The sequence below is a fragment of the Rattus norvegicus genome, chromosome 3 (genome assembly GCF_036323735.1).
Source record: "Rattus norvegicus strain BN/NHsdMcwi chromosome 3, GRCr8, whole genome shotgun sequence".
NCBI classification, from domain to species: Eukaryota; Metazoa; Chordata; class Mammalia; order Rodentia; family Muridae; genus Rattus; species Rattus norvegicus.
The window spans coordinates 184,288,783-184,313,738 of NC_086021.1; the positions used below are offsets into that span (position 1 = coordinate 184,288,783).

The window sequence follows — 24,956 nt, forward strand, 5'->3', positions numbered from 1 at the left end:
AAAGGGAATAACACTCGAAATGTAAATAAGAAATACTCAAGTTAATAAAAAAAAAGTTAAAAAAAAAGAAAGCCTGAGCTACAGACATGTTGTTCAAAAAAGGAAGATATAAATTCTCTTTAGAAGAAAGAATGAAATTCTTTTTTTTATCTTTATTAACATGAGTAGTTCTTATTTACATTTCAATTGTTATTCCCTTTTCTGGGTTCCGGGCCAACATCCCCCTAACCCCTCCCGTCCCCTTATATATTGATGTTCCCCTCCCCATTCTCCCCCCATTACGGCCCTCCCCACAACAATCATGTTCATCTGGGGGTTCAGTCTTGGCAGGACCAAGGCCTTCCCCTTCCACTGGTGCTCTTACTAGGCTAAAGAAGGAAATTCTTAATTCCTGGGAAACACTGGAGAATAGAAACAAGTACAGGAATATAGCATCTGTGTATAAATAATGAAATTTATAAAGCAATAACCAAAATTGACTTTATGCAAAGATAAATACAAGTGACTTTGAAAAACAGCAGGTCCTTCTTCATAGAAGGAATGGCATTAATAAGATAGTTTTTATCCTTGTCCCTATGTGAAATGTTAACTGCTGAGATCTATATCATGACACACCAAGCTACAGATGATGGCATGTGCTATACAATTTGGGGATGATTTAAGTTTGTAAACAAAGATTGCACATATCTCTACATTACAGATCCTAAAATAGGAATTTATCATCCACTGTCTCAAGCTCATCTTCCAAAATTAAATATCCACCAATCTACTTTTTTAATTTCATGTATTATTTAGTATGTGATGTGAAATTACAAATTTTTCACCCTGCCTGAATCAGGTACTTCTCCAGAAAGGCGACTGCTATAGTAGACTCCCTTCAACTTTGGTAGTTGATCTAGCTATTTCCCGCCCTTTTTCATCTGACAGTTAACAGAGTACACAATTCCCCTGGTTCTCATGTGGAGGTAGAAGAAATGGACAGTTCATTATATGACTCAAATGAGCAAGTATAAAACACCATTTTGCTTCATCCCTTTAACTCAAGAATTTAGGCATTTCCAGCAAAAGAATGCAAGGTCATTGCCCTGGGGAGCAACTGACCAAGATCAAGGCACACCAAACTGGAGCACACATACAATAAAGTATTTATTAAAATAAAGCTCACTTCTTTTATATTATCTAGCATCTCTAGATAATCTCCTTTTTCTTGAAGATGAAGTACCAAGTCCTGTGTACTGGGAATCTGTAGAACCATAGAACATCAAAAAATATGCACCCATCCATAACAATCATGATAAACTGTAAGATACACAGTTAGTTCCTGATTACCATATTTATAGACTTCTATGGTATATATGAAAATGCTGTTTGGGTACATATGAATTATTTAATCAGTGTTACATTCTTTTTAAACATTTTAACTTTAACATTGTTAAAATGTGTTGACAAAACAGGACACATAGAAGTGTTTCTTCTATGTTATAACTTGTATTCTGTAGGCTGACACATAAAAATGAAGAGGCGAAAGTTTGCCTTGACTAATGACTGACATCCAACCAAGTATATACAATAAATCACAATATCTGAAGGAAATTTTTAATACTTCTGTTGTCACATCACATGAGAACGTACACCCCTCTAAAGCCATGGGTAAAATAAATTGTTATTTAAGTTGTGTTAGACACTGTTTTTTATCATATCAACAGAAAAGGCAGTAATACACATCCAAAATGTTTTATACCTGGTTGAGAAATTTTATGTAATTGAAGGGAAATATTATTACAATTTTAAGAAAGTAGGAGGACGATCATATCTTACAGCTTCAAAAGATTATGAATATAATGTTTCCCCTGAAAACTAATCTTCTGTAACAGAATGTCATAGATTCCCTTCAGTGTCCTTTTAGACTAATGAGATTAATAATACACTGAATATTTTATTCTTGTATAAAGAATTCTTAAGCTGCAAAACACTACCCCACTGACTATAACTATGGATATATCTAGAGGATGACTTTTCTGATGATTTTTGAGAATAATGCTGTATGCAATGATTTACCAATTGCTTCTTGATAGGAATCCAGTCCAGTAAGTGTCATGTATTTGTGGATAACTGTGCCTTTTACTCATTAATTACATTGGTAGGGTTGCTCTCCAATGTGGTTATTTTCTTTTTTTTTTTTCCTTTTCTTTTTTTCGGAGCTGGGGACTGAACCCAGGGCCTTGAGCTAAATCCCCAACCCCAGTTATTTTCTTATTTATTGAAAAATTCCTGATAAGCAAATATTGGGTGTAATGGAATTTGGTTAATACCCGCTTCTCCCTGGCAACAGCTGTACAAGTTTTCCAATCAGAACCAGCTGAGGATAGGCATTCTCAGTGTCTCAAATGCAGAAATCTTGTGCCATTTTGGGACTTATTTAACACAAGCAGCATTGGAACCAATCCACATTTCTCTCATTTTGTCCATTAAATAGGCCTTTTATCTCAGACATACATTGAAGATTGTTGTAATACTTATATCTCTAAGGTCTGATGTACACTAACCACATCCAGTTCATCAGTTTTGTCAATAGAGTTGGGACACTATTCTGGCATCTATCCTCGCTTAAAGAGTTTACAATTTTATGCCTGAATTTTGTTTTTATATTAATTTGCATTACCTTGTGAAAATCCATCCTTGCAAATCTACATCATCTTACTTCAGTGTCTGCTCTACACTGTTCCACCTTATCCACTCCTATGGATATTTTTGTTCCCCTTTTTAAGAAGTAGTGTAGCATCCCGACTTAGGTTATCCTTCTTCTAGAGTTTCATGTGGTTCATGGATTGCATCTTGAGGTATTTGAGCTTAGGGACGAATATCCACTTATCATTGAGTGCATACGATATGTTTCTTTTTCTGTGATTGGGCTACCTCACTCAGGATGCTATTTTCTAGTTCATTCCATTTGCCTATGAATTTCATGAAATCATTGTTTTTAACAGCTGAGGAGTACTCCACTGTGTAGATGCACCTTATTTTCTGTTTCCATTCCTCTGTTCAAGTGCATCTGGGTTCTTTCCAGCTTCTGGCTCTTATAATTAAGGCTGCTGTGAACATAGTGTAGCATGTGTTTTTGTTTTATGTTCGAACACTTTTGGGTATATGCCCAGGAGAGGTATAGCTTTGTCCTCAGGTAGTGCAATGTCCAATTTTCTGAGGAACCTACAGACTGATTTCCTGAGAGGTTGTACCAGTTTGCAAGCCTACCAACAATGGAGAAGTGTTTGAGCTAATTTTATACCCAGCTATTTTGTTGAAGTTTTTTTTATCAGGCTTAGTAGTTCTCTTGTGGAACTTTTGGGGTCACTTAAGTATATTATAATATTATCTGCAAATAGTGATATTTAAACATTTTCCTTTCCAATTTGTATTCATTTGAAGTCTTTTTGTTTTCTGATTGCACTGGCTATGACTTTGAGAACAATATTGAATAAGTAGGGAGAGATTAGAGAGCTTTGTATAGTCCTTGGGTTTAGTGTGATCATGTGTTTTTTATCTTTGAGTTTGTTTCTATAGTGGATTATGTTCATGGATTTCCATATTTTGAACCATTGCTGCATACCTGGGATGACGCCTACTTGATCATGGAGGATGATGGTTTTGATGTGTTCTTGGATTCGGTTTGCAAGAATTGTATTGAGTACTTTTGCATCAATATTCATAGGGGAAATTGGTCTGAAATTCTCTTTCTTTGTTGGGTCTTTGTGTGGTTTAAGTACAAGAGTAATTGTGGCTTCATGGAAGTAATTTGGTTGTGCTCGTCTGTTTCCAGTTTGTGAAATAGTTTGGACAGTATTGTCCATTTCCACCAGATTTTCAAGTTTTTTTGAATGTAGGCTTTTGTAGAAGGATCAGATGACTTTTTTGAATTTTCACAGATTCTGTACTTATGACTCCCTTTTCATTTCTGATTTTCATAATTTGCACATGCTCTCTGTACCCTCTGGTTATTCTGGCTAAGGGTTTATCTATCCTGTTGGGGGGATTGCCAGACCCACAGAACTGAGGACACTCCTGAGAAATCAGTGGAGACTACTCTCTGCCCACATTGCCAAACCAAGAGGAAAATGCCTAGTGCCACCAGTGCCCCCTTCACACAGTGACCTCGGAGCAATCAGGGGTAGGACCCTTCAGGTTATTGCCCTTGCTGAGACCTGAAAGCCAGACGCCAGGACTGCCTACATGCCTCAATGTAGAGGTAAGACCACCTTTTCTACAAGTGACCTGCCTGGTTGACTAAGTACACAGAAAGGCAGAAGTGCTCTGGAACAGGACACTTCTGGTTTCTGGCTATGTCTGGAAATGCTCTGATCCCATTCAACTGCTCCCTGCTCCCAATCCTTTGGGAGATAGAACTGAACACCCAGAAGTGCAGATAATCTTGAGACTGCAGGACAGATTGCCACTTCTGCCCACCTCTACAATATTTCTGGCCCACAAGGAAACTGCATAATGCCTCTGGACAGCAGAATATAGGAGCAGTCAGGTGTGTGAACCCACAGTCCTGGTCTCCATCTGGAACTGAACTGAAGTGGTCAAAGAGCTCCACACACACAAAACTCGTGAGGGGTGGCGACGGAGCTGGACCCTCAGAATTGTGGACACTCCTAAGAAATCAGAGGAGACTACTCTGTGCCAAAATTTCCGAGGATATTTCCGAGGAAATCAGAGGAAAATACCTAGTGCCATCTGTGCCACTGCACCCAGGGAATTAAGAGAATCAGGGTCAGGACATACTCGGTTCCTGTACTCTCAGGGGGTTGATAGCCAACCGCTACAGATGCATTTAAGGAGAACACAATAAAGAACCTTCAAACTACCTGTCACTATTGTTCATGGTTGAAAGGCATAGCCAGAGTTACTAATAAGCTTGTACAACTCATTTGGGTCCCAGGACAGTAGTAGCTCCTCTACTGGGGGAATCACAGAGCGAATGACTCAAACATCTGAGTCCTCCAAGCTCTGCAGTTCCATCATGAGTACAGACAGAGCCCCAGTCCATGACGTTGGCATTTAATAGAATGTTCCAGTCTCCCAGAGCACTTGTTACCCTTTTCCATGGCACAGTGTGCATTCTTTGCACATTCAATTATACGTGCACTGTATAAAATAAAAGACATCACTGCTCCTAGGCATGTTGGATTAGAGAGTTTATTATACACAGAAGAGAGAACACAGATAGATCTTTTAGTTTCTGGGACAACCAAGAATAGACATGACCTTGAAACTTGTGGAGAGTGGAAGGAGGGGAGAGGCAAGTACCAGACAAAGAGGTTAGAATAATAATCATAAATGAGAAAGCCCAGTTATCAAATGGTTGGAAATGTAAGTGAGAGAATGACATCCCTACTCTTGAGCTAGAGGATGAGGTATGCCAGCAATATGTTGTGACAGGTAGGGACTGAGTTCTGATGAGAAAATCAGAAAGCCAGGTTTGCTTTGTTTTGATCAATAATTCCCTTCTACTGCAGCAACTATTCCCAGGCTTTCAGACTTAACCCCAGAAAGAAAGTAAAAGAAAGAAATGATTTAATTTTACTCTCAAAATTTTTTTTAAAACTTAAAACACACTGTATGGTCCAATATTTTTCAGGGACTAAGTATGTACTAGAACACACCAACTATTGTAATTTTTCTCTTATATTCTGTATTTTCAAAGAGAAGATATAATTATTCTGTTAGACTCAGCCACACCAGTTTGTCTAGATCTATTTTTGAACTAGGGAAAACACAGAAATTTGGTTTCTATATATCAGTTCAGTTCCTCATTCAGGATCATCATTGGTCTGCTCTGTACAATGCCCCAAGGTGGCCAGTATGGAAATTTACTGATTTTCTAAAATGGATTTCTTGCCTACTCATGGTTAATGCCAACAACTACCAGAGCATAATGGTTTCACCTTCCTTCTTCCTCCCCTTTTTCTGGGCTGTGATTATACCTGCTTGAAAGTTGGTCAGTGAATTCAGTTCTTACACAGGTTCCTCTTAATTCATACTCCCATCAATCCTAATATAGGGACGTAGAACTACACTCATTCACATGGTCTTTTTCTCCTTATTGTCCAGACAGAGCGCAGCTTGAAAGGAATTGCATGACAGTCCTCTGACCACTGGTCAGCAGAGACAGGATTAGGTGTTCAAATCAATCTCGATTATGATATTAGGAAAGCCTGAGCTGATATCCTAAATCCTATTTAAATTGGGAAGATACATTGTAATGATTATACCAAGAATCTCCTCTTTCAAGTTTGTAAGTTGTGTACACAATTCTCATCACATATTCTCTGTCTTGTAATGCTGATCAAGGAATCCTGAATAAGTGATTGGGCAGAAACAGAGACCAGGATGGGAATTCCAGTAGGAAGAGGAAGGAGAGGTGGGGAGCAGATGTGCTGTGTGGACAAATGAAATTGATATATGAAAACATGGTCAGAAGAGTCAAGCCAATAATTTTAAATAAGTACCACAGGATAGGGTTTGGAGTTAGCCAGGTCAGCATAGGAGGTCAGCATAGGTCCTTTGATTGCTTAATCACAGGAGAAGCATGGGACTGGAATTACAGCAAAACCATTTGTATGGATGGAACATTAATTTTTGGCAACAATATAAATTATTGTTAGCTCTAACTTAGCCCACCAGCCATTTTTTAATTCAAAATTATTTTATCCTTCTTAATGGATGTGTGCTACATCAGTTGTTCCATTTATTCCTAGGACCATCATGTCCCAAAACTTTTCCCATCAATTTCTGATTACTTTTAACTATGTATGAAAAAGTATGTTCACATACATGAATAAAGCATGATGAGTCCATTTCAGTTGATGTGTGCATATGGTTTCAGGACTGACCAAACTGCACTGATTGCACTGAATGGCCACAGAGGGAAGTCAGGTTTTTCTGAGTCTAATTTTCCCACCTGCAGGAGAGTTCAACTCTTTATTGAGCACCAATTTATTTATTTATTGAGCGGTTCAAAAAAAATTCTCTATGTAGTTCATGCCATGCAGATCACAAACCCAACCTTTTATTTTACATATCAATCCAGGCATTTACTCAAACTTTCCTTGTGATTATCTTAAGAATGAGCATCCCGTGACCACAGGCCTTTAATTTTTTAGTAGACAACAAGGACACATTTTCTGTTAACCTTGCAAAAGTAGTTAACAGAGATCTGTCTCTGTTAAGAGCATATGTTTAGAGAGCTTGGTGGGAATGTCCTGAAATTACCATTTCAAAACTCCTGAGTCCTGGGCTTAAAATGCTGTGTCCTACAAGGGAACCTGAAAATATTCTTTGTTAATTACTGTGTTCGGACAGTAACTGCAATCTTTTGAATAAATAATACAAGGTATATTCTCTCTCTCTCTCTCTCTCTCTCCCTATCTATCTATATATGTATAAATTATGTATTACATATATTATATCTCTACATCTTTCTATCTATTCATCTATCTTTCTGTAATTAAGGTCTAACTTTATTCAGTCGGTAGGATGGTTGCAAACTTAGATTGTAGCCAGGCGAAGGGGGTCTTTCTCTGGGAATTTAAAAGAGATTTTTCAAACAACCAGGAAGGTAAGTCACTTTGTAAACTTATCTTTAATCATTTTTTACAGTCCAGTCCTTATTCCCCTACTTTTTGGCGTCCAAGAGTTCCTAATCTCATTCCTCCTACCCCGTCTCCAAGAGGATGTCCCCAAACAGACACATACACAATATCCCACGAGCTTGTCCCACTCCCATGGATATCAAGGTTCTCAAGGGTTAGGTCTGTCTTCTTTGACTGAGTCCAGACCATTCAGTCCTTTGCTGTACTTACGTTGGGAGTCCCAGGCCAGCCAGCAGACGCTGCCTCTTTGGTGGTTTAGAGCTAAGGAGATCTCAGGGGTCCAGGTTTGTTGAGATTCCTGGTCTTCCTATGATTACACTTCCTCCTCAATGCACTCAAGCCTTAACCTAATTCAACCACAGGGGCTCCCTTCTTTATACTTTGGTTGGGCATAATATTTGCTTCTGTCTCAGTCAGCTGTTTGCTGGGCCTCTCGTAGGGCAGCCATGCTAATACCCTGTCTTTAAGCACACTATACCATCTGTAATAATGTCAGGCCTTAGAGCCTCCCCTTTATCTGGATGACAATTTGGGTATATCACTGGACCTCTTGTCCCTCATGCTCTTCTCCATTTTTGTCTCTGCAGTTTGTTTAGACAGGAAGAATTCCAAGACAGAGTCTATGACTTTGGGTATGGCAACCACATCCCTCCACTTGATGCCCTGTCTTTCTGCTGGAGGTAGATTCAACAAGTTCCCTCTCTCCACTGTTGGGCATTTTATATATGATCTATCTCTTTGAGTCTTCAGATTCTATCATGTACAGCAGGTCTAGAGTGTTACTTCACGGTCCACCTAACCCCTGAATCTATTCATATGCTGGCTCATGGGGCTTCACTTCTGGTCCCCCTAAGATGTTCATTTTCCCCATTTCCTCTGCCACAACCCCGTCCCTCTCCCACCCACTTTCCTCCATCCCACTGCCCTCTGCATTCTTCTCCCTCCATAGTGAGTTTCTGGATGGTTTGGGTGGTCTGTTTGTTTGATATTTTTATTCTTCCTATGAGGTTGTAAACCACTTCCTTAATTCCTTTCCCTAACTTCTTCATTAGCGTCCATGTGTCCATTCCAATGTTTTGCTATGTCTATCACATTGATATTTGTCTGACTCCTGCAGAGCATCTCAGGGGGCATCTGTACCAGGCTCCTGTCAATAAGCACTTTTGGCATCCACAACAGTGTCTGAATTTGGTGTCAGCAGATGGGATGGATTCTAAGGTGGGCCTTTCCTTCTGTTTCTGCTCCACTCTTTGTCCCTGCATTTCCTTTTGACATGAGGAAGTCTCAATTACTATTTTGAGGTGGGATGATGTCCCCATCCCTCAACTGGAGGCCATGCCTAGCAACTAGATATGGTGTCTGCAGGACCTCTTTCCACTTCTATGGTCATTTCGATAATATCCTCGCTGTTATATCCTAGGAAGCTCTTAGGTCCTTGGCAACTGGAAATTTCTGGTGGTAATGCCTTGTTACCCCTCCCCTACTTTTACATACCTACTTTCAAATTCCTGACACTCTAACTTTTCCCTCATTTTCTCCCAATCTGAACTGGCCCAATTTTGTTTTTTACCAGGTCCCAGATCCCTCTCTCCCTCTACTTCCTAGAGAATGTTCTCTTCTACCTACTGAGTAGGAATGTGGCATTCACACTTAGGGGTGATCTTCTTCCTTCTTGGATTTCATATAGTCTGAGAGCTGCACTGTTGGTACTTTCAGCTTCTTGTTGGCAGATATGCACTTATCTGTGATTATATGCCATGTGAGTTAATTTGTGACTGAGTTACCTCACTCAGGATACTGTCTTCTACTTCCATCCATTTGCTTAAGAATTTCAAGAAGTTATTGTCTTTCATTCCATTCTCTAACTCTTTTTTGGCCATTCAATATTCCTCAGTTGAAAATGGTTTCCTTAGCACTGTAACCCATTTTTAATAGGGTTATTTGACTCCTTGGAATAATTTCTTGAATATTTTTATATATTGAATATTAGCCCTCTATCAGGTGTATGATTGCCAAAGATCTTTCCCCAATCTGTTGTTTGCTATTTTGTCCTAATGACAATATATTTTGCCCTACAAACAAAACTTACACAAAACATTTCCACAAATCCATCCCTACAAATGAAAATATATGGAAAACTTCAACACATATAGGGAGATTACGCCCTTGACAAAGCAAGTAATTAATCCTCTTTCAACTATCCGAAAAGAAGATAGTCACACAAACCAAATTCCACCTCTACAAACAGAAATATTAAAATATTAGGAAACAACTAACATTGTTCCCTAATGTAACTCAACATCAATGAACTCAATTCCCTAATGAAACCACATCAAATAAGAGACTGGATACATGGGGCTGGGGATTTAGCTCAGTGGTAGAGCGCTTACCTAGGAAGCGCAAGGCCCTGGGTTCGGTCCCCAGCTCCGAAAAAAAGAACCAAAAAAAAAAAAAAAAAAAGAGAGACTGGATACATAAATAGGACCTAGGATTTTGCTGCATACAGGGAGCATACTTCTGTGATAATGACAGAAACTTCTGAGAATAAAAGTCTGGGAATATTTTTGGGACCAAGCATATGGTACCAAGAAATAAGACAGAATAACCATTCTAATATTGAATAAAACAAACTTTCAAACAGAAGTTATCAAAAAAGATGATGAACACCCTTGCCCACATCCCTGAACCAAGAGGAAAGTGTAGAGGGCCTCTGGGAACAGGGAGATAGGGGCACTCAATGTGCAGGTCCCAATAGGGGCCAGACACCTTGCGGATCTGAAGGGACCCGGTCAAACGGCTCCCTGCACACAAATCCAGTGGGAGGAAGAGCTAAACCTTCAGAGGGGCAGACATGCCTGGGAAGCCAGAAGAGACTACATGATGCCCGCATTTCTGACTCTAGAAGAAAACGCTTATCGCCATCTGGCACCCCTGTGCACAGGGACCCGAGAAATGGCGGGGTAGGCCCTTCTGGTTGATGCCCTCACAGAGAGCTAAAACGCAGCCCACAAGGAGCGATTTGAGGCCTGAGACCAGAGGTAAGAACAATGTTTCTGCTCCAAGTGACCTGCCTAGTGGACTCAGGACACACGCCCACAGGAACAACTGACGACCAGTAGACAGGAACAACTACACGCCTGAAAGCAGAGCACTCTGTTCCCATAATTCGCAGAAAAAGAACAGGAAAACAGGTCTTCAGCACACCTGACACACAGGCCTATAGGACGGTCTAACCACTGTCAGAAATAGCAGAATAAGGTAACATCAGATGCAATGTGATGACAAGAGGCAAGTGCAAGAAACCAAGCAACAGAAACCAAGACTACATCACATCATCGGAGCCCAATTCTGCCACCTAAGAAAACACTGAATATCCAAACACACCAGAAAAGCAAGATCTCGAAAAAATCACATTTGTTCATGATGGTGGAGGACTTCAAGAAAGACATAAAGAAATCCCTTAGAGAAATGCAGGAAAACACAAATAAACAAGCAGAAGCCTATAGAGAGGAAATGCAAAAAATCCTGAAAGAATTACAGGAAAACACAATCACATTGGTGAAGGAATTAAAAATGGAAATAGAAGCAATAATGAAAGCACAGAGGGAGAGAACCCTGGATATAGAAAACAGAGGAAGTGACAAGGAGCCGTACATACAAGCATTACCAACAGAATGCAATAGATAGAATAGAGAATCTCAGGAGCAGAAGATTCCATAGAAATCATCAACACAACTGTCAAAGATGATGTAAAGCAGAAAAAAATACTGGCCCAAAACATACAGGAAATCCAGGACATAATGAGAAGATCAAACCTAAGGATACTAGGTATAGAAGAGAGTGAAGATTCTCAGCTCAACGGATCAGTAAAGATCTTCAACAAAATCATAGAAGAAAACTTCCCTAACCTAAAGAAAGGGATGCCCATAAACATACAATAAGCCTACAGAACTCCAAATAGATTGGAGCAGAAATGAAACTTCTCCCGTCACATAACAGTCAAAACCCCAAATGCACAAACAAAGAAAGAATATTGAAAGCAGTAATGGAAAAAGGTCAAGTAATATATAAAGGCACACCTATCAGAATCACACCAGACTTCTCACTAGAGACTATGAAATCCAGAAGATCCTGGACAGATGTAATATGGACCCTAAGAGAACACAAATGCCAGCCCAGATTACTGTATCCAGCAAAACTCCCAATTAACATAGATGGAGAAACCAAGATATTCCATGACAAAACCAAATTTACACAATATCTTTCTACAAATCCAGCCCTACAAAGAACAATGAATGGTAAACTCAACACAAGGACAACCTACAACGCAAGCAACACCCTAGAAAAATGAAGAAATTAATAGTCTTGCAACAAAACAAAGAGAAGACAAGCACACAAACATAATGTCACATCCAAATACGAAGATAACAGGAAGCAACAATCACTATTACTTAATATCTCTCAACATCAATGGACTCAATTCCCCAATAAAAAGACAAAGATTAACAAACTGGATAGGCAATGAGGACCCAGCATTCTGCTGCCTACAGGAAACACATCTCATAGACAAAGACAGACACTACCTCAGAATGAAAGGCTGGAAAACAACTTTCCGATCAAATGGTCTGAAGAAGCAAGCTGGAGTAGCCATTCTAATATTGAATAAAATCGATTTTCAACCAAAAGTCATCAAAAAGCATAAGGAAGGATACTTTATATTCATTAAAGGGAAAATTCACCAAAATGAACTCTCAATCCTAAATATCTACGGTCCAAATACAAGGGCACTTACATACATAAATGAAACCTTACTGAAGCTCAAATCAGACATTGCACCTCACACAATAATAGTAGGAGATTTCAACATTCTATTCTCATCAATGGAAAGATCATGGAAACAGAAATTAAACAGAGACAAAGACAGACTAAGAGAAGTCATGAACCAAATGGACTTAACAGATATTTATAGAACATTGTATCCTAAAACAAAAGGATATAACTTCTTCTCAGCACCACATTGTACATTCTCCAAAACTGACCCTATCAAACAGGCCTCAACAGATACAGAAAGATAGAAATAATCCCATGCGTGCTATCAGACGAGCATGGGACAAAGCTGCTATTCAATTACCATAAGGAAAGAATGCCCACATATACATGGAAGTTGAGCAATGCTCTACTCAATGATAACCTGATCAAAGAAGAAATAAAGAAAGAAATTAAAGACTTCTTAAAATTTAATGAAAACGAAGGTACAACATTACCATATGGGACACATTGAAATCTGTGCTAAGAGGAAAACTTATAGTTCTAAGTGCCTGCTGAAGGAAACAGGAGAGAGTATATATCAGCAGCTTGACAGCACACCTAAAAGCTCTAGAACAAAAAGAAGCAAATGCACCCAAGAGGAATTAAACTCAGAGCTGAAATCAACCAAGTAGAAACAAAAAGGACTATACAAAGAATCAACAGAACCAAAAGCTGGTTTTTTGAGAAAGTCAAAAAGATAGATACACCCTTAGCTAGACTAACCAGAGGATACAGAGAGTGTTTCCAATTTAACAAAATCAGAAATGAAAAGGGAGTCGTAACTACAGAATCAGAGGAAATTCAAAGAGTCATCAGATCCTACTACAAAAGCCTATATTCAGGGTTGGGGATTTAGCTCAGTGGTAGAGCACTTGCCTAGCAAGCGCAAGGCCCTGGGTTCGGTACCTAGCTCTGAAAGAAAAAAAAAAAAAAAAGAAAACAACAACAACAAAAGCCTATATTCAACAAAGCTTGAAAATCTGGAGGAAATGGACAATTTCCTAGACAGATATCAGGTACACAAGATAAACCAGGAACAGATAAACCACTGAAACAAGCCAATGTCTCCTAGACACTGAACCTGTCATTAAAAGTCTCCCAACCAAACAGATCCCAGGTCCAGATGGGTTCAGTGCAGAATTCTATCAGACATTAATAGAAGACCTCATACCAATATTAGCAAAAATATTCCACACAATTGAAACAAATGGAGAGCTACCGAATTCCTTCTATGAAGCAACAATTACTCTTATACCTAAACCACACAAAGAAACAAAGAAATAGAAATTCAGACCAATTTCCCTTATGAATATCAACACGAAAATAATCAAAACATTCTTGCAAACCGAATCCAAGACCACATAAAAACAATCATCCATCATGATCAAGTAGGCTTCATCCTAGGGATGCAGGGATGGCTTAATATACATAAAACCATCAACGTACTCTACTATGTAAACAAACTGAAAGATAAAAACCACATGATCATTTCATTAGACACTGAGAAAGCATTTGACAAAATTCAACACCCCTTCATGATAAAAGTCCTGGAAAGAACAGGAATTCAAGGCCCATACCTAAACATAGTAAAAGCCATATACAACAAACCAGTAGCTAACATTAAACTAAATGGAGAGAAACTTGAAGAAATCCCATTAAAATCAGGGACTAGAAAAGGCTGCCCACCCTCTCCCTACTTATTCAATATAGTTCTCCAAGTTCTAGCCAGAGCAGCCAGACAACAAAAGGAGATCAAGGGGATACAGTTTGGAAAAGAAGAAGTCAAAATATCACTATTTCTAGATGATATGATAGTATATTTAAGCGATGCGAAAAGTTCCACCAGGGAACGAGTAAACCTGATAAACACCTTCAGCAAAGTGTCTGGGTATAAAATTAACTCAAATAAATCATTGCCTTCCTCTACACAAAAGAAAAACAAGCCGAGAAAGAAATTAGAGAAATGACACCCTTCATAATACCCCCAAATGATATAAAATGCTTTGATGTGAATTTAACCAAGCAAGTTAAAGATCTGTATGATAAGAACTTCAATCCTCTGAAGAAAGAAAATGAAGAAAAATTGAAGATCTCTGAAGATGGGAAGATCTCCCATGCTCATGGATTGGCAGGATTAATATAGTAAAAATGGACATTTTAGCAAAGGCAATCTGCAGATTCGATGCAATTGCCATCAAAATTCCAACCCAATACTTCATAGAGTTAGACAGAATAAATTGCAAATTCATCTGGAATAAGAATAAACCCAGGATAACTAAAACTATCCTCAACAATAAAAGGACTTCCGGGGAATCACTATCCCTGAGCTCAAGCAGTATTACAGAGCAATAGAGAGAAAAACTGTATGGTATTGGTACAGGGACAGGAATATGGCCCAGTGGAATATAATTGAAGACCAAGACATAAACCCACACACCTATGGTCACTGTTTTTTTGACCTAGGAGCCAAAAGCATCCAATGGAAAACAGATAGCATTTTCAGCAAATGGTGCTGGTTCAACTGGAGGTAAGACCCAAGACTAGAGGTAAGAACAACTTTTCTACTCCAAGTAACCTGCCTGGTGGACTCATGACACACGCCCACAGGAACAGCTGAAAGCCAGTGGACAGGAAAGACTACACTCCTCAAAGCAGAACACTCTGTTACCATCACTGGCTGAAAGAAAACAGGAAAACAGCGCTCTTGACACACAGGCCTATATGATGGGTCAAGTCACTCTCTAAAATAGCAGAATAACTTAACACCAGAGACATGCGTATGTTGACAGGCAACTGCAGGGACCCAAGTAACAGAAATCAAGAATACATGGCATCATGGGAGCCCAATCCTCCCACCAAAGAAAACACTGAATATCCAAACATACCAGAAAAGCAAGATGTAGACTTAAAATCACATTTTATTACGATGATGGAGGACTTCAAGAAAGACATAAAGAACTGCCTTAGAGAAATGCAGGAAAACACAAATAAACAAGTAGAAGCCCTTAGAGAGGAAAAACAAAAATCCATGAAAGAATGACAGGAAAACACAATCAAATAGGTGAAGTAACTGAAAATGGAAATAGAAAAAAATGAAGAAAGCACAAAGGGAGACAATCCTGGACATAAAAAAAAAAAAAAAGAAAACAAAAAACAAAAACAAAGGAAGAGACAAGGAGCTGTAGATACAAGCATAAAACAGAAAACAAGAAAAAGAAGACAGCATTTCAGGAGCAGAAGATTCCATAGAAATCATTCACACAACTGTCAAAGATAATGTAAAATGGAAAGAGCTACTGGCCCAAAATATACTGGAAATCCAGGACACAAAGAGAAGATCAAACCTAAGCATAAAAGGTATAGAAGGGAGTGAAGACTCCCAGCTCAAAGGACCAGTAAATACCTTGAACAAAATCATAGAAGAAAACTTCACTAACCTAAAAAAAGAGATGCCCATAAACATAAAAGAAGCCTACAGAACTCCAAACAGTTTGGACCAGAAAAGAAACTCCTCCCGTTACATAATAGTCAAACCACCAAAAGCACAAAACAAAGAAAGAATATTAAAAGCAGTAAGGCAAACAGGTTAAGTAACGTATAAAGGCAGACCTATCAGAATTACACCAGACTTCTCACCAGAGACTATGAAACCCAGAAGATCCGGGACAGATCTCATACAGACCCTAATAGAACACAAGTGCCAGTCCAGGTTACTGTACCCAGCAAAACTCTCAATTAACATGGATGGAGAAACCAAGATATTCTATGAGAAAATCAAATTCACACCATATCTTTTTACAAATCGAGCCATACAAAGGATAAAAAATGGTAAAGCCCAATACAAGGAGGCAACCTACACCCTAGAAAAAGCAAGAAACTAATCGTCTTGCAACAAAAAAAAAGAGAAGACAAGTACACGAACATGATCTCACATCCAAATATGAATATATCAGGTAGCAACAATAACTATTCCTTAATACCTTTCAACATCAATGGACTCAATTCCCCAATAAAAAGACACAGACTAAGAAACTGGATATGTAATGAGGATCCAGCACTTTGATGCCTACAGGAAACACACCTCAGAAACAAAGACAGACACTACCTCAGTGTAAAAGTCTGGAAAACAACTTTCCAAGGAAATGGTCTGAAGAAGCAGGCTGGAGTAGCCATTCTAATATCGAATATAATCAATTTTCAAGCAAAAGTTTCAAAAAAGATAAGGAAGGACACTTCATATTCACCAAAGGAAAAATCCACCATGATGAACTCTCAATCCTAAATATCTATGCTCCAAGTACAAGCACACCTTGCACCTCACACAAGAATACTAGGAGATTTCAACACCCCAGTCTCACCAGTGGACAGATCATGGAAAAAGAAATTAAACAGAGACATTGTAGACTAAAAGAAGTCATGAACCAAATGGACTTAAACATATATTTATACAACATTCTATCCTATAAAAAAAAGACATACCTCCTTCTCACCACCTCATGCTAATTTCTCCAAAACTGACTGTATAATCGGGCACAAAACAGGCCTCAACAAATACAGAAAGGTAGAAATAATCCCACGTGTCCTATCAGAACACCACGGCTAAAGCTGGTCTTCAATAACAGCCAGGAAAGAATGCCCACATATGCATGGATGTTGAACAAGGCTCTACTCAATGATAACCTGGTCAAGGAAGAAATAAAGAAAGAAATTAAAGATTTCTTAGAATTTAATAAAAATGAAGGTACAACATACCCAAACTTGTATACAGGACACAATGAAAGCTGTGCTAAGAGAAAAACGCACAGCTCTGAGTGCCTGCAGAAAGAAACAGAATCAGAGGAAATTCAAAAACTCATCAGACCCTACTAAAAAAGCCTATATTCAACAAAACTTGAAAATCTGGACAATTTCCTAGACAGATATCAGGAAACGAGGTTAAATCAGGAACCAATAAACCATTTAAACAACCCCATAACCTGTCAAGTATTAGAAGCAGTCATTAAAGTCTCCCAATGAAAAAAAGCCCAGGTCCAGATGGTTTCAGGGCAGAATTCTATCAGACCTTCCTAGAAGACCTCATACCAATACTATCCAAACTACTCCACAAAACTGAAATAGACGAAGTGCTACCAAATTCCTTCTATGAAAGCAAAATTACTCTTATACCTAAACCACAAAAAGACAAAAAGGAAAGAGAACTTCAGAACGATTTCTGTTATGAATATCAACGCAAAAATACTCAATGAAATTCTGGCAAACTGAATCCAAGAGCACATGAAAACACTCATCCAACACGATCAAGTAGGCTTCTTGCCAGATATGCACGGATTGTTTAATATACGTAAAACCATCAACATAGTCCACTATATAAACAAACTGAAAGATAAAAATTACATGATCATTTTATCAGATGCTGAGAAAACAGTTGACAAAATTCGACACCCTTCATGATAAAAGTCCAGGAAAGAAAAGGAATTTTAGGCCCATATAGAAACATAGTGAAAGCTATATAAAGCAAACCGGTAGCTAACATTAAACTAAATGGAGAGAAACTTGAAGCAATCCCACTAAAATCAGGGACTAGACAAGGCTGCCCACTCTGTTCCTACTTTATTGAATATAGTTCTCGAAGTCCTAGCCAGAGCAATTAGACAGCGAAAGGAGATCAATGTGATACACATTGGAAAGGAAGAAATCAAAATATCACTATTTGAGTGATCCCCAAGCTCCACCAGAGAACTACTAAAACTGATAAACACCTTCAGCAAAATGGCTGGGTACAAAATTTACTCAAATAAATGAGAAGCCTTCCTCTACACAAAAGAGAAACAAGGCAAGAAAGAAATTAGGGAAAAAGACACCTTTCATAATAGGCCCAAATAATATAAGATGCCTTGATGTGACTTTAACCAAGCAGGTGAAAGATCTGTATGAAAAGAACTTCAAGCCTCTAAAGAAATTGAAGAAGATCTCAGAATATGGAAAGATCTCCTATGCTCATGGATTGGCAGGATAAATATAGTAAAAATGGCCATTTTACCAAAAGCGATCTACAGATTCAATGCAATTCCCATCAAAATTCCAATCCAATTCTTCAGAGTTAGACAGAACAATTTGTAAATTCATCTGGAATAAGAAAAAACCCAGGACACCTAAAACTATCCTCAACAATAAAAGGACTTCTGGGGTAATCACTATCCCTGAACTCAAGCAGTATTACAGATCAGTAGTGATAAAAACTGTATGGTATTGGTAAAGAGACAGGCAGATAGACCAGTAGAATAGAACTGAAGACACAGAAAGGAGCCCACACACCTATGGTCACTTGATTTTTGATAACGGAGCCAAAACAATCCAATGGAAAAAAGATAGCCTTTTCAGCACATGGTGCTGGTACAATTGGAGGTCAGTCTGTAGAAGAATGCAGATTGATCTATTCTTCTCACCCTGTAGAAAACTTAAGTCCAAGTGGATCAAGGACCTCCACAGCAAACCAGATACACTCAAACTAATAGAAGAAAAAGCGGGGAAGAGTCTCTAACACAGGGGCACTGGAGAAAATTTCCTGAACAAAAGACCAAAGGCTTATGCTCTAAGATCAAGAATTGACAAATGGGATCGCATAAAACTGCAAAACTTCTGTAAGGCAAAGGACACTGCTGTTAGGACAAAACAGCAATCAACAGATTGGGAAAAGATCTTTACCAATCCTACAACAGATAGAGGGCTTATATCCAAAATGTGCAAAGAACTCATGAAGTTAAACAGCAGGGAGACAAAGAACCCTATTAAAAATGGGGTTCAGGGGCTGAGGATTTAGCTCAGTGGTAGAGCGCTTACCTAGGAAGCGCAAGGCCCTGGGTTCGGTCCCCAGCTCCGAAAAAAAAAAAAAAATGGGGTTCAGAGCTAAACAAAGAATTCACAGTTGAGGAATGCAGAATGGCTGAGAAGCACCTAAAGAAATGTTCAACAGCTTTAGTCATAAGGGAAATGCAAATCAAAACAACCCTGAGATTCCCCCTTGCACCTGTCAGAATGGCTAAGATCAAAAACTCCGGAGACAGCAGATGTTGGCGAGGATGTGGAGAAAGAGGAACACTCCTCCATTGTTGGTGGGATTGTAGACTGGTACAACCACTTTGGAAATCAGTCTGGAGGTTCCCCAGAAAATTGCACACTGCACTACCTGAGGACCCAGCTATACCTCTCTTGGGCATATTCCCAAAAAAATGCTCCAACTATAACAAAGAAACATGCTCCACTATGTTCATAGCAGCTTTATTTATAATAGCCAGAAGCTGTACAGAATCCAGGTGCCCTTGAAGAGAGGAATGGGTACAGAAAATATGGTCAATCTACACAATGGAATATTACTCAGCTATCAAAAACAATGACTTTATGAGATTCATAGGCAAATGGATGGCACTCGAAAATGTCACCCTGAGTGAGGTACCCCAATCACAGAAAAACACACATGGTATGCACTCATTGATAAGTGGTTACTAGCCCAAATTCCCAAACTAACATAGATGCATAAAACACATGAAACTCAAAAGGATGATCAAAATGCAGATGCTTCAGGCTTATCTGTGACAGCCAAGAATAGACATGACCTTGAAACTTGTTGAGACAGGAAGCAGGGAAGAAACAAGACCCACACCAAGGAAGGGGTCAGAAAGATAATGATAAAAGAGAAAGATCAGTTACAAAATGCTTGGATTACATAAGGAATTGAAGCTGGGAGAATGGCATCCTAACCCTTGGGGTAGAGGAGGAGGTATGCCAGCAATATGCTGTGACAGTTAGGGAGTGAGATCTGATTAGAGAATCAGAAGGTCAGGTTTGCACTGACTTGATAAATAGTGCTCCCAAGTCATTTGTCCCCGGGATTCAGACTTAATACTACGGAAAAGGAGAAGAACGAAATTAATTAATTACATTCTCAAATACAATTTGTAAAATTCAAAACACACTGGATGGTCCGATATTTATCAAGGACTGAAGTGTGCACTAGAGCGCACCAAGTATTATATCTTTTCTCTAACATTGTGTATTTTCAAAGAGGAATAATAACTTTCCTGGTGAGGCACAGCCACACTTTGTCTAGATCTTCTTTTTTTCGAACTAGTGGAAATACAGAAATTTGGTACATACATATAAACTCAGTTTCGCTTTTATGTTCACCTTTGCTCTGATCTGGAAAACGGCCCAAGATGACCAGTCTGGAAATTTACTGATTGTATAAAATTACTTGCCTACTCATGGTTAATGAGAACAAGTTCCAAAGCAGAAATGCTTCACCTTCTTTATTCTTCCTCCTTTTTTTGGGCTGTGATTATACCAGCCCCAAAGTTGGCAGAGAAGTAAATTCTTAACCACACAGGTTCCTCGTAATTTGTAGTTCTCGCATCCCTAACACAGGGAGGTTAGACAACACTCATTCATGTCTTCTTTTTCTCTTTAATGACAAGATAAACGAGAGCATGAAAAGAGTTGAGGACAGTGTTCTGACCACTGGTCAGTAGAGGCAGGATCAGGTGTTCAAATCAATCTTAACTCTATGACATCAAGAAAGCCTGAGCTACAGAGATGTTGCTCGAAAAAGGAAGATATAAATTCTCTTTAGAAGAAAGAATGAAATTCTTAATTCCTGGGAAACATTACAGAATTCAACCAAGTACTGGAATATAGCATCTGTGCATAAATAATGAAATTTATAAAGTAATAAATAAAACTTACTCTATGCAAAGATAAATACAAGTGACTCTGAAAAACAGCAGGTCCTTCTTCATAGAAGGAATGGCATTAATAAGATAGTTTTGATCCTTGTCCCTATGTGAAATGTTAACTGCTGAGATCTATATCATGACACACCAAGCTATAGATGGTGGCATCTGCTATACAATTTGGGGATGATTTAAGTTTGTAAACAAAGATTCCACATATCTGTATATTACAGGTACTAAAATAGGAATTTATTATCCACTGTCTCAAGGTGATTTTCCAAAATTAAATATCCACCAATCTACTTTTTTATTACATGTATTATTTAATATGTGATGTGAAATTACAAATTTTTCCACCCTGCCTGAATCAGGTACTTCTCCAGATTGGCGACTGCTATAGCAGACTCCCTTCAACTTTGGTTGTTGATCTAGCTATTTCCAGCCCTTTTTCATCTGATAGTTAACCGAATACACAATTCCCCTGGTTCTCATGTGAAGGTAGAAGAAATGGACTGTTCACTATATGGCTCAAATTAGCAAGTATAAAACACAATTTTGCTTCATTCCTTTAACTCAAGAATTTAGGCATTTCCAGCAAAACAATGCAAGGTCATTGCCCTGGGGAACAACTTACCAAGATCAAGGCTACCTGAGTCTTAGGCTAGTCTAAGACTACATTGTCTGAGAATCATTTCTATAAAGAGCAGAAGATACAGCTCTCTCAGAGTTAATATATCCCAGAAAGAAATCACTTCCCATATAATTAAAATATCAACTAACAAGAGTCTTTTTAATGATACCATGAGCTCCGTTCTGTGTAATGCTAAAAGAAGAGCCAGCCAAACAACAGTGTTTTGGATTCCACATATGCTGGCATGGATAATTTTCTATCCAGAAAAGGCCTCAGGTTGTTGAAATACAGTTTAAATAAGGACTGCAAGTCCTACCTAGGCAGCTAGCAGATTTACACAGCAAAGATCCCCAGAATCATTTCTTAAGTGCATGAGAGTCCTGAAATAGTAGTTCCTTTTCCAATGATGGGGTCCTGATTTGAAGGTCCAAGGATGACAAAGCTAGAAAAGGTAGAAGGTAGAATCTGCAGCAGCTGTGGTGGGTAGATCATTCACAAGCTGTGTCTTATACAAAGTGAGCTTGGAAGAGTAGCATCTTTACAACTATTTACAGGGGATAAGTAGAACCAAGTGGAAATTTCTATGAAGCAATCAGTAACTCTCATACAATGGTACAAACTCAGGAGAAGTCTAATAAAACAGTGCTGTACAAAGGGAACCCTAAGTATCCAAAAAACGTTCCCAGCCAAGTCCATAGTTGACTTGGAACTAATAATCATATCCACATGGCAGACCAGGCCTCAATGTTCTTTGCGACCCTTTAATCTCACCTTGAGCATTTTGTTAGGGTGCTGTTCTTTGATACAATCCTGGGTCTTATCGCTGAGTGTAAACAAGATTTGTCCCCTTTTTTATGGTTTGGAGACAAATATCTGGAAAATCCTGCTAAACAAATATATATAATACTATCCTAATCTTAAAACAGGACTGCTTAGCATACTCCATACCTGTGAGGTGTTTATAAGCAGTCCTATGTCAGCTACATTCTACTTAGTGTCACTTATTATAGCCTAAGCGTTGATAAATCATTACATTCTCAATTCTACTCATGTAGTACACAGCTTATAATTAGAGTACTACATAACACACGAGATATTTCACAGCATCCAAAAATCAACTCAAATGGACCTTATAACTAACTGTTAACTACAAAGGTCAGAACTTTTAGAAGATAGTTTAAAACCCGGCGTTTCAGGGTTGATATCCTGCCAAGTATATTTCTCAACACAAGCGGCCGCCACAAGGATTTCTGAGAAATGCAGGTTTCATAATAAAGTAATTCAGTATCCACCCTCTGGTACAAGAAAACACTGCATCGGACCTCACAAGTGGGTGCATTAGTTATGGCTGCCGCTTTCTGTCCAGCCACTGGGAGGAACCATTACACATGTATCCTTTGCTAAGCAGCTTCTCCTCCTGTTTGTGGACATGATCTTGTACTTACCATGTCGGGCGTTCAGATCTCCTCTCACAACACCCTGAAGAGTGACTCAGCATGTACAAACGGAAGCACTCAGAGGGGCTGAGTTCCCAAAGGAAGTTTCTGACCTTGTACCTGGAAGAGCCACCTCCTCCCCTGACTGCTAACTCCCTCTCGAGGTGCTGATTGGCTAGTGAATTTTGAGTGACATCAGCCTTATCCTTAGGGTTCGAGGGTTTTAAAGAGACACAGCATAGTGGTTCCAGCCTAGGCCAATGGTTTGCAATACATTCAGATCAGAATTTCAGCAGCACCACCGCTTTTCTTCCAATAGCTTACCTGTGTGTACTCCAGTCAATCTTGCTTGTTCTCTTGTTCGTGGTTTTGTTCCCAGCAGTTAATTCATGCAACCCTGCAAGCAGGAAGGAATGATTTGACCTCTATCTACACTTAGAAGAGTGAGACCCCAGACAGATATCTCAGACTGCAAGTTGATTTAGGTCCACATGTACCCAGATAAACTACTGTTTGAGTAATAGAAGCTGCTGTGAGTTAGAAGCTGTGAGAAATTTTTATTCTGCTTGCCTATAGACACCACTGTAGAATTCAAAAATGTATGCAGTGTTGCAAAGTTTCTCTGCCTCCCCAGTGTCCTGATTGCTGTGACCCTACCAAGGGACACAAACACATTAGATGATGACAGAAGTGAGAAGGCAGGGGGCATCTCCAGAAGGAATGAGCGGCTGCGGAAGGGCTTCTCTAGGATGTGCCAGAGACCTGGAATGGGGGATGATCCATGGAATGAGTGAGTGTGATGGTAGCTGAGGCTCACTCCAAGGAGTGTGTGATATGGAGCCTGAAGTGACCACCTCCTGTAACCTGACAGGACTCCCAATGAAGGAATGATCATACTAACCCATCTACAAACCTTCCTGCCTACAGGAGGTGCAGAGACAAAGAAGGAGTGGGGTCTGACGGAGTGGCCAACCAATGACTGGTCCAACTTCAGATGAATCCCATGGACAAGAACCAATCCCTGACAGCATTAATGATACTCTGCATCCTGACAGACAGGGGCCTAGCATATCTGTCCTTTTAGAGGCTCCAGGCTACAGCTGTACAAAATGGCTAAACACTGAAAAGAGCTCCAGAAGTGTGTGATATATTTTTAGGAGAAATTGAGGAATCTGGGGGTAATAAGAACTTCATACATAGACCAACAGAGTTAATTGACCTCTATACTTAAGGATTGTCAGAGAACTATCCACAAACCAAAAAGCATTCATGGACTGGACCTGTGCTACCCCCTGAAAACATGCCTAGCATACGTGCAGCTTGCAGCTTTGTATTCAGGTAGGTTCCCCAATACCTGGAGCAGAGAGAGTCCCTGACACTGTTGGATGCCTGTGCTGTCTGTTCTCCTACAATCACTGCTTATTCTCGTGGAAATGGTATTAATGAAAAATCATTTGCTATTTTACAAAATGTAAACAAAACAATATTTTACTAGTGCAATGTTTTAGCTAAATTTATTGGCACATCTGTGCAATAAGAACAGGCTACAGTATACAAGGTAGTTAACCTGACTTTGAACACTATATAAAGAGGGCCAAGAAGGGTCTACAATTGTGTCACTCAGTCACCACATATGATCCATGCCTTGAAAACCCATATAACATTAAAAACACACACATACATGTGCACACCCAAACACACA

At 39.1% G+C, this 24,956-nt stretch overlaps 1 protein-coding gene across 1 annotated transcript in view; it reads right to left on the bottom strand.

Annotated features, from left to right (window-relative positions):
* Zfp431l5 (zinc finger protein 431 like 5) overlaps positions 1–23,403 on the bottom strand; it is a 46,598-nt gene extending 23,195 nt beyond the window's left edge. Inside the window, exon 1 of the mRNA XM_039106740.2 lies at positions 23,264–23,403. Within this exon, the coding sequence (XP_038962668.1) occupies positions 23,264–23,266 (3 nt within the window). The 5' untranslated portion in view covers positions 23,267–23,403. The remainder of the gene's footprint in view (positions 1–23,263) is intronic.
* Positions 23,404–24,956: the final 1,553 nt, after the last annotated feature.